Source organism: Sturnira hondurensis, unplaced genomic scaffold (genome assembly GCF_014824575.4).
Source record: "Sturnira hondurensis isolate 20B ecotype Veracruz unplaced genomic scaffold, ASM1482457v3 Scaffold0008196, whole genome shotgun sequence".
Classification (NCBI taxonomy): Eukaryota; Metazoa; Chordata; class Mammalia; order Chiroptera; family Phyllostomidae; genus Sturnira; species Sturnira hondurensis.
The window spans coordinates 1,185,554-1,195,881 of NW_028080827.1; the positions used below are offsets into that span (position 1 = coordinate 1,185,554).

The 10,328-nt window shown below is 41.6% G+C and overlaps 1 protein-coding gene across 1 annotated transcript; it reads left to right on the forward strand.

Annotated features, from left to right (window-relative positions):
* The first annotated feature begins 4,111 nt into the window (after positions 1-4,111).
* B2M (beta-2-microglobulin) lies at positions 4,112-9,620 on the forward strand. The gene is made up of 4 exons (XM_037054512.1): positions 4,112-4,265; positions 7,510-7,785; positions 8,342-8,369; positions 9,393-9,620. Exons 1-3 carry the CDS (start codon positions 4,199-4,201, stop codon positions 8,353-8,355), a joined length of 357 nt encoding a protein of 118 aa, XP_036910407.1. The 5' UTR covers positions 4,112-4,198; the 3' UTR covers positions 8,356-8,369; positions 9,393-9,620.
* The last annotated feature ends 708 nt before the right edge of the window (positions 9,621-10,328 follow it).

Genomic DNA, 10,328 nt, shown 5'->3' on the forward strand with positions numbered 1-10,328 from the left:
TTTCTCTGGATCCTACGCCCTCTGCCACTTCAGTCATGCCTCTCCCCTCTGTGTCTTCAGCCTCTCTGTTTTTCCTCCCTTCTTTTTCTTATGGCATAACATAGATATATCAGGATGTGTTCATTGTTACAGACAAAATCCCTGTCTTGTTTTTGTTTCTTTTTTTAACTGCCTCCTATTTGTCTCCTGCCCAACAAACCAAGCTTCTCCATTTCTTCAACTCATATCGTTTCGTTAACTGCTGCCCCCTGGCTTTTGAATCCATCTTAATTGGGCACCAGGGGACAGACTGATATCATCCCACAAGCCCCTCAATTCTTCCTATGGACAACTGATAATTTTTCAACCTTATGTTAGTACTTTGCAAATACATCATCATGACAAATCCCCTACTCTCACTTCTATTCAGATGCCACCACTGAACACTTCTTGGATTAAAAAAAAAATCAAAACTACCATTACCCATCATTCCTCAGAAACTATTCTCAGTTACCAGTAATTTTCTAACCGTAAGTGCAAAAGACATGTTTTAGTCCTTACCTTAAGGCTGTTGAAGTCTCTACAACCCTTGATACTGCTGACCATGCCCTCTGCACGTCTCTATTTCCCACAGCTTCCTGACAGTTCAGTTTCCTGTTTCTTTCTGTACCTCTTGGGTCATCTTTCTTTGGCACCTTTCCCGCTTTCCTCTTCTACTTGCTATGCTTCAAATATCCTATTCCTCATGCCTCTTTTCTTGCCCCTCCACATTGAATATTCTTAATCTAAGGGTCCCTTGAAATTTATATATATATATATATATATATATATATATATTAAACATTTTGTTTATTTATTTAGAGAGAAGGAAAGAGGAGAAAGAGAGGAAGAGAAACATCAATACATGGCTGTCCCTCATGTATCTCCAACTGGGGACCCGGACTGCAACCCAGGCATGTGCCCTGACTGGGAATCGAACCGCGATCGTGTGGTTCACAGACCCACGCTCAATCCACTGAGCTACACCAGCCAGGGTGATACATATGTTTTAACAGGCATATTTTTCTGGAAAGACAAAACTTTCATCACATTCTCAAAGAGAACAAGAATCCCTCAAAAGGTTAAATCTTCTGCAACTTGTTATTCCTGGGCAATCTCATCCACTCATACTTTCCTACCACCTACATGCTGATGACATCCTTTAGTCAGAACTGACCCTTCCTAACCAAAACCGAAAGTGGTTTTCATTTCCTGTTCTTTACAAAAGGCACAGGCCTTTTAAGATAAAACCCTGACTGCCTCTCTAGTGTCCTATCTTAAAGTCCCTCTACCTTCTAGTTTGTGTTTCAGAACTAGTGAACTGCTTTGAGCTGTGCGGGGAGATGGATCCCTCTCTCTGCCCTGGAAACCTATTATCCTCCTGTCTGGGAGTTTAATTTAATTGTTGATTTGCTTCCTGTCCCAGCTCTTTTCTGGCTTTCGTTTCAATGACATTAAACATATGTATCTTAGCAGAGAAACATTGTGTCACTCAAGCAAAATGAGTTTGTGAAGGAAGCATTTATCTAATTGGAAGGTGGTTTCAGATGCTTTATTAAGTTGGCTTACTCTAATAATTTAAACATTCAAATGGGGGGAACCTCAGCTCAGGCTTTATCCTTCTTCAGGAAGCATTCTAAGACATCTTTCTCCCTTCCAGGCTCCGTGAGGTGCCCTTCTAGTGTGCATTCATTAATCCTTACATCTTTTTCTCATTATATACTCACCACACTGAGTTGCAATTCTGTTTCTGTATTTGTCACCCCTACCTGAGAACAGAGATGTTCTTATTCATCTTTGTGCCTCCAGCGGTTAACGCGGTATCTGCATCAGAGTACAGCTCCAGTGAATATTAACTGAGCTGAACTGAAGTGAAAAATAATGGTCTTTCCCCTCAGAAACTTCTTCAGGTGGAGCTTCTCGCCTGCCACCTGGCTGTGTCCTACTTCAGTGAACTCTCCACATCCCCCTCAATAAATGTCATTCTAAGAAACAAACCTTATGATACCTAAGTCAGAAATCATAAAAGATATATACACTTGACTAAAAAAGTAAAAGTTCTATACTGAAGACATTTATGCCAAAGTAAATTCCTATGGAACGAAGATTTAAATATTTAAAAAATTAAACCTAAAGAATATTCAAAGAAAACGTGTGAGATTTTTTTTCTTTTTTTAAATATGTGAAGTAGACAAGGCCCTTCCAATCATAAAGGGTGAAAGACAAATTTACCTACATAAAAATGTAAGGCTTCTAGCCCTGGCTGGTGTAGCTCAGTGGCTTGAGCAACTTTTGTGAAGCAAAAGGTGTCTGGTTCGATTCCCAGTCAGGGCACATGCCTGGGTTGCGGGCCAGGTCCCCAGTAGGGGACACATGAGAGGCAACCGCACATTGATGTTTCTCTCGCACTCTTTCTCCTTCCCTTCCCCTTGCTCTAAAAATAAATTTAAAAAATGTAAAGCTTCTAAATGGCAGATAAATACATAAATAAATAAAGTCAAAGATCTTTATTTTGATCTGGTAATCTTTTCCTTTTTTTAAATACAAAGTTTTTTATTTGCATATTGTTGCCAGTGTGTATAAAATAATCATCCTTGTGAAATAGAAATTCATAAAAGTTCAGAGAGGAAGGTGTTCAGGACTGACAAAAGCAGAAGTCTATATGGTGTGGCACATGTTACAGGGATAAGCTTTTTGTACAGGCTTCAGATTTAGCTCTCTGAATATTCACTGGTTCATGAACAGTAATTACGAGGCATTTGTTAAATATCGTAGATACTCACTATATGTTAGGAATGGTGTGAGGCTCTCTGTGCATGAACTCATTTCATTAGGTCTGTGGAGAACATTCTACTTTTTCTACAACCATGGCCCCCACAATAGGGAATATTAAGAGCTCTAAAAATCTGTGAAAGAAATCCAGAAGATATTTGTTGTTCTCCTTGGGGAAGCACAATTCAACTCCCTTCGATCGAAAACAACAGGGATTTCCAAGATCTGCCCCTTTCCCCAGGCAAGGTTCACTTCTTCTTTTCACTGTGGCGCTCAGAAGGTCTGAGTACTCACCAGCCAGGTCAGGGCAGGGTGCAATTTAAATTCTAACTAAAATTGTCCTGCCCTTTATCTTCTAAGAGTCATAAGCATGAGTAACAATGGAATCAGGCCAGAGTTTGAATCCTGGTCTCTTATCTTCTGTTTTCCCTGTCCATAAAAATTAATGAGGTAATCCCTACCTCCTAGAGTTTCTTAAGGTATTCTTCCCTTGTTTGCTAGTTGGTTCATTCACCCACCCTTTCCATTCATTGTTTACCGAATACCATTACATACCAAGCACCATTCTAGTATGGTAGCTCTCAGTGAATGGAGCGCTGACAGGGGTGTGTAATCTCTAAAGCTCAAAGCAGTTACTGCTTGTACTATCAGTGGTAGTTTTCCCCACAAATCAACAAAACAATGAAAATCACCTACACAGCCACGGGAAGATACAGAGAAGAATTTCTTAGCAAGGAGCTTTACGAAAAGAAACTTTCCCCTGAAGAAATTCCAGAAGCAAGAAGGTCCTCCTCCACTTCACTTAGTTCTCTGAGCTGTCCTCAGGGATCCTCGAGGTTCCTGGACTATTTTTCTTGCCCCGCAAATCCAGAAACCTACAGTGTATTCTGGGTTGTAATTATTTATAATAGGTTCCTGTTCTGCCTGGCACCCTTTATCCTTTGTCCATGCACTTAATCTTTCTGGGCTTCCATTTTTTCAAATGAAAACCATAGGTTCCAGGTTCCTAACTGGTTCAGGCAAATGACTCAGCTATCTCTGGGGGCTCGTTTGGAAATAGAGGGCGCTGGACAAAGGTAAGTCCAGGCTGAAGTTCTAGGATGGGCGGTCAAGCGCCCCAAGCTTGGGAGCGCACCCAAGATCAGAGGGCGCCCATTTACAAATAGCGGACCCACCCCGCCCAACTCATGCCTTAAGCATCACGAGGCCTTACAGGAAAATGAAACTGAAATGGAAATGTCCTTTTCTAACCTGGTTCAGCACAGCCAGCTAGGAGACTGGTGACGGGAAGGGTTCTGATTGGCGGTGCACGCGTGTAATATAAGCTGAGGCGCAGGCTCGGGAAGGCTCAGTTGGAGGCGCAGACTAGAGCTCTGGTCCTCACTCGTCGGGCGTTGCTCTATTGGCGATGGCTCTCCCCGTGGCCTTGGTCCTGCTCGGACTGCTCTCTCTATCTGGCCTGGACGCCGTCCAACGTGAGTGTCCCCTCCTCCCCGTTTCTCCGCTCACCCTTCCTCTCCCGGACCCCCACCCTCTTTGGCACTCTCAACTCTGTAAGACCCGGGTTCCCCAAGTTCTCTTTCCCTGGCCAGGGGACTAGCCCCGGGCTGGGTCGGAGGACGGGAGAGCGGTGTGTGAGCGAGCCCAGGTCGCAAACTTTTTTCTTCTTTCCCCGAGAGCTGGGCACGGGGGAGACCGCTGCCACGCCCTGGCTGAATGGGTGCAGACAAAGTTTGGGGGTTTTGATAAGTTCCAGAGAGAGCCGGGGGGGTTCTCTATCACTCCTTCACGGGACCTCTCGCTCCCCGGACGCAGCTGGAGGGAAAAGAGGGTAGGAGGGTTCCAAACGAGCGTAGCCAGGGACTGTGACTGGGTGGAGACAGACACTTGCGCTTTGGGGAAGTCAGTGCCGAGATAAGTCAGTCCACTGCAACTCTGCTGGGAACCGCAGGGCTTTGGGTTTCCTCCTAGCGCCCACCAGGTTCACCTGCCCCCTCGTATTTTCACGTAAATATAGGATCAAACTTTGGCGGGGGGTCAGCACGCAACGTGTGTAGAATGCTTTGAGGTGCTACAGAGCGCTTTCACATCATTAATTCACTTATTCCCATTACATGTCGCTTTTAATAATCAATAAAGCTGCCTGTTTTTGACAACTCACAGTGTGCCAGGGACGCTGTGTACTTAAAGCGGGGGGCGGGGGGGAGCACGTCCTTTTTGAGTCCAAACTTTTGGCGTCCCTGGGCCACACTGGAAGAGAAAGAGTTGTTTTGGGCCACACGTTAAATACACAAATAGTAACGAAAACAAAAGAATCTCATAATGTTTTAAGTAAATTTACGACTTCCTGTTGGACACCCCTGAATGCAACTACGATGTAAACATGAAGGTTATCAGTATCTCACAGATGAGAAAATTGTGGCACCAAGATTTTAAGTAACTTAATCACACAGGGAATATATGGCAGACAATGGCTCCTGACCAGAGCATTATGCTGGGGTGTTAGCCTTTGGACTGTATGTAATCTGCATGTTTTTTAGAACTGCCTGCTTTGGCTGTGAGATTGTCAGGAACACACTGGGCAGCCACAGGCCCCCGTTGCTTTTTCTTTACAGAGTGCTTCCTTTTTGGCTCCTTGCCTGGGACTTTCCAAGATGAGTGGAGCCTCTACTCTACTTTCAGTTTTGAGAAAGCCAAGGTTAATTGGTCAGAAAGGTTGTTAAACCAGTGAATAGGTAATCAAAGTGATTACCCAGGCTATCTGCTGGGGACACCTGGGACATTGAGCATGTTCCAAATACCCTGTGATATAGGTGACTCTTTCATTTTTCCCCTCACAAAAGCCTCTGTGAAACATGGTCTTTTGATCATGACAAAAAGGTATTTAATTTATAATTTATTTACAAAATAAAGCAGAATATCTGTCATCATTATTATTTGCTGCTGACTATAGAAGCCTTTTGAAAAATAACAAGTTGACATTAAAAAAATCTTAATTTGAAAATTTCCAGAGTAATACATGCCCTACATAGATCATTTCTGGAAGAACCAAAAGAAATAGGTGATTGCCTCTGGGGGGTCAATTGTCTGCCCTATCCCATGTATGGGTTATGTTTGATTCATTGTCGGCATAAATTAATTTTTCAGGTAAACTTTGGAAGCTAAAGTAATTCCCCCAAAGTCACAGAATCAATAAGTGGGTGAGTCCAGATTCAAATTCAGTCCTGGCTGATATTGGTCCTTCTTAGAAGAGATTTTCATGATGTTTTCACAAAACCCTACCTGGTTCCCTCAGAATAAGAATTCCAGGCAGATGAATCTTTCTCTGACTCCTGTGGCATTTATTATATTCTAATTCTCAGAAGCTCAAATACAAAGTGCATTCTGATTTATCCTCACTTTTAACTTTATGAAAAAAATAAAATCAGGGCTGCATTGGGACCCCCAGTCCAGTTCTTATGGACTTTTAATATTTCCTTTCCTGGTGACCTTTCCTTTGATGATAGAGTGTTTCTAGGCAGACGTGTATGGTCAGAGTAGCCTGGTACTCTTCCTCTTCCCCACCGCTTTCTGGAACTGGAGGAACAGCCTTGTAATAATCCTGTACCTTGAATGTGCACATATTTTAAAGTGAATTATATGTGTATATTTAGTAGCAATAAAATTTCTCTACATTTTGGGTGAAAAATATAGAAGTAAAGTTTATATTTTCTTTCTGAAGCCCCTAGGATGCATGAAGTCTAGTTATGTATCCCCTTTTGGAATCCTGTTCTGTAGCATTATGCAATATATTCCGAACATGGCTAGTTATAGGACTCATTCTAGGGTGCTGATTAAAATGCAAATCCCATTTTCGTGCATTACTCTATTTGGTCATAAAGGAAAGTATGTTTTCTCCCATTTGCCTGAGTCTTCACCCTTTCCTTTTGTTTTGATCCAGCCCAAGTCACTCATTTAAGCTATTTGCCATTTAAATCTTGTAGCTCATGAAATCAGGTACAAAATCAGATAGGGGTTTGGTATATGAACTCTGAGCAAGATGAAGAGTTTGTGTTTTGTAGGAACATACTTTGTGTTGACTTTCTTAGTAACCTGACTAAGTAGGTAATAATACACCTGCCAATTATGGAGCAACTGCTGTGTGCTAGGCAGTTTACCAGACTCTTGGTACATATTGACGAATCATATGGGTATTGATCTAGGCAGGAGCAGGAACCAAAAGGAAAGGTGTAAACATAAGAAAAGAAATTGAATGGGATGAAACAGGGTATGATAACATGAGTTTTTTGATGTGGCCACAATGGGAGGGTGTGTGAAGTAAAAAATGAAGTTTGAAAGTAGGTTAGGGCCAAATCATGTAGACTTTTTAAAAAGTTGAATTTACTGGGTTGACATTGGTTCACAAAGCCACATAGGTTTCAAGTGTACAGCTCTATGGGTTCTGAGAAGACATCAAAAGTTTTGAAAGCCTCCACAGAAAGGTTCTTGAAGATTTGGGACAATCTCCAGTGACAGAGGGTACTACTAGAAATCTGGTAGAAAAAGCCAAAAGTGTGTGTGTATGGGGAATTATAAGGTAGTCTTTTGGAAAAATGAAAATGGAATTGGAAGAAATGGATGATCAAATTTAGATAGTTGGTACCTGGCCTAGCTTTAGACCAAAGTAGCCCCAAGTGAAATACTCTGCATTTTCATTTGTCTTTCCCTGATGTTTCTCAGGTGCGCCAAAGATTCAAGTTTACTCGAGGCATCCAGTGGAGAATGGAAAGCCGAATTTCCTTAACTGCTATGTGTCTGGGTTCCATCCACCCCAGATTGAAATTGACTTGTTCAAGAATGGAAAGGAGATGAAAACAGAGAAGTCAGACCTGTCTTTCAGCAAGGACTGGTCTTTCTATCTTCTGGTGCACGCAAATTTCACTCCCAGTGCAGAAGATGAGTACACCTGTGTTGTGAAACACGTTACCCTGAATCAGCCCAAGACAGTTAAATGGGGTAAGTTTTCAAGTTCTTTTCTTAGGGGCTGGCTATTATATCTGTGATTAGCCACAGAACAAAGCTGCTTTGATATATATTTTTTAAAATATGCATACTGGGATTGTCAGGAAATGTTACGAAGCTCTGATAAGTGGCACCTTCTGAGAGACCTCTGCACAGCATGGCCTGGGAAATGGTAGTTTTCCTGTGGCAAAAGCAAGGAGCAGCAATAGCGCTTACACAAATACACACTCATTCCTAATATTTCTTACCTACTGGCTTCCCTAGGCTTTCCTGACAGCCTCACAGATACTTAGGACCAACATGCTTCTCAGGGAGGCACAGGCCTTTGCAAGTCTTGCTCTCCTAGCACCCTGCAATCTGGACTCCTCCAGCACTCTGTCTGGGTTGAGATCTGAGGCTAGTAAGCAGGTTTGGGTACTACTAGTAGTTCTAAACAAGGTGTTCATGGTCAAGGACAGCAGGCTATTCTGCTAGACATTTGTTAATATATAGTATTTTAAAATTAAAACTTACCGTTTTCGTTTTTCTTTCCCCATTTTCTTTTTCATAGATAAGTATAACTAAGCATCATCAGGGAGGTAAGTTTCTTAAGTTTCTAACTTTAAGAAAATGCTTTTTTATTGTTGTTTTGTTATCCTGGAAATTTATTTCTAGGCAGCTCTAATATGATAACCCTCAGTATATGGAGAACATTAATCAGGGTAGCATTTCAGCAGAGAAAATTCCTGTGCGGTCACATTCCCTTTCCTGTATGTAGGGTGGCATGAGGAAGGTGTGTGGTCCCAGCTGTGGCTCTGCCAGCATCCCTGGCCCTCTAAAGGAAGTCAGAGGTGATGTTGGTGTGGTGTGACAGGACAGAGGCAGCAGGTTACCCATTCCACCTGCAAGGGCTTGCTCTTTTTTCTGCCATTTCCACATGGGGCAGCTCTGGACCTTCAAAAATGAACCATTCTTTTCTGTTGCATAGCAGTTGCTATATTATTCAGTCAGAAGAGAGGAGTGACATAGTTCTGAAGATGTCTCATTCCTTCAATATCTCATGAAGCCTTAGTGTGTGGGCACTGTGTTTGCCTTCTAGAGGCTCCCTGCCCAATAGAGGAAATAGAAACAGATTATTGTAATGCAATATAAAGATACTAAAATAGATGTATCTATAAGGAACTCTAGCAGCATGAAAGAGGGAGGAATTGGACTTCTCTGCATCTTTGGATGGAATCCAGAGGTAGAAAATCCAGCTTTTCAATGAAATTCTCCACAGGGTGCCTTAGGTACTGAAAACCTATTCAGATCTCCTGTGATATTTGGGGGCATGGAAATTAATTCAAGAGAGCATCAGAGAAGCTGGGTGACTTGCCCAGAGTCACATAATAACTAAAATGGTAGAGCCAGAATCTGAACTCTAATACCAGCATTCTTTTCTCTTAGGTTATGGGAGAATCAGTGGGGGAAATGCTCTTTCTAATGGGTCTGGGAAATTGTCTGCAGCTACTTCTTTTACAAATTGTGATGTACATAGAAAAAGTTAGACAAGTTAGGTGGTGCAACCTGTAGTTCAAATAATACAAGTATATTTACTAACAAAACTCTACTTTTTTTTTCAGGTTGGAAGATGCTTCATTTGGATTGAACTAATTCCATACTGCTTTTTGTTTTTAATGCTTTTATGTTATTATGTTTTACGCAGACAAGTTAAAAAACAATACTCATGTTAATACAAATACAATCTTTACAATTTTACTTTAGGGTCTTTGTCTCCTGGGTCAACCTATTTGGTCAGGGGGGTTTTGACAGCTTTGAGATGGACAGGGGAGGAGGGAATTCAACATTGGCCTTATGAAAAAAAATTTATAAAATTCATGTTTCCTTCAATCTATGTTGCATGTATTTTGATATTTTTTCCTTCATCAATTAAAACGATGGTAAACCTTGATGTGTTCAGTTTTTTATGTATCTCTCCCTCTCTTACCCTTTTGTTTTCAAACAGGGAAACAGTCTTCAAGTGTCACTTGAAGACTTGAAGAAGAGTGTAAACCCCTGGTATATATACCAGGTATACATTTACAGTGGAAGGGGCCTCAGCCATCTGCATTTTGCAGATGAAGAACAGGATCCAAGAGAAGTTAAAAGAGTTAGTCAGGGTGACACAGGAGTCTGCTGGAAGACCAGACTTTCATCTTTTAGCCAGAGATCTGTTCCCTGGGTCAAAATACGAGGAATGTGCAGACTCAAATAGGGAACAGGGGAACTGGAAAATCTTATATTTTAGCAAGCGGTAAACTGTGAATGAAAAATACTAGAATTTTAATTTCAAGGCACAGTTTGTACATGATGACCCATTTTGGGCATTTGTTTATTTGACCAAGAGATTCAGTTAGCTAATGTTAGATATTGACAAGACGAGTAAAACATAACATAATTTGAGAGCAATTTGCTCTCAAATTGCTCAGTTTCGTGGAGTGGCAGACACAAATTCAAATGATTAAAATGATCCTGATAAAGAGTATAGCACAGTTAAGCCCAAAGAACTAGGGGACAGG

Excerpts from the sequence above, each read along its gene's own strand:
- B2M (XM_037054512.1), top strand. The coding sequence starts at position 4,199 with ATGGCTCTCCCCGTGGCCTTGGTCCTGCTCGGACTGCTCTCTCTATCT. Across the intron at positions 4,266-7,509 it reads TGGCCTGGACGCCGTCCAAC|GTGCGCCAAAGATTCAAGTT; the intron begins GTGAGTGTCCCC and ends GATGTTTCTCAG.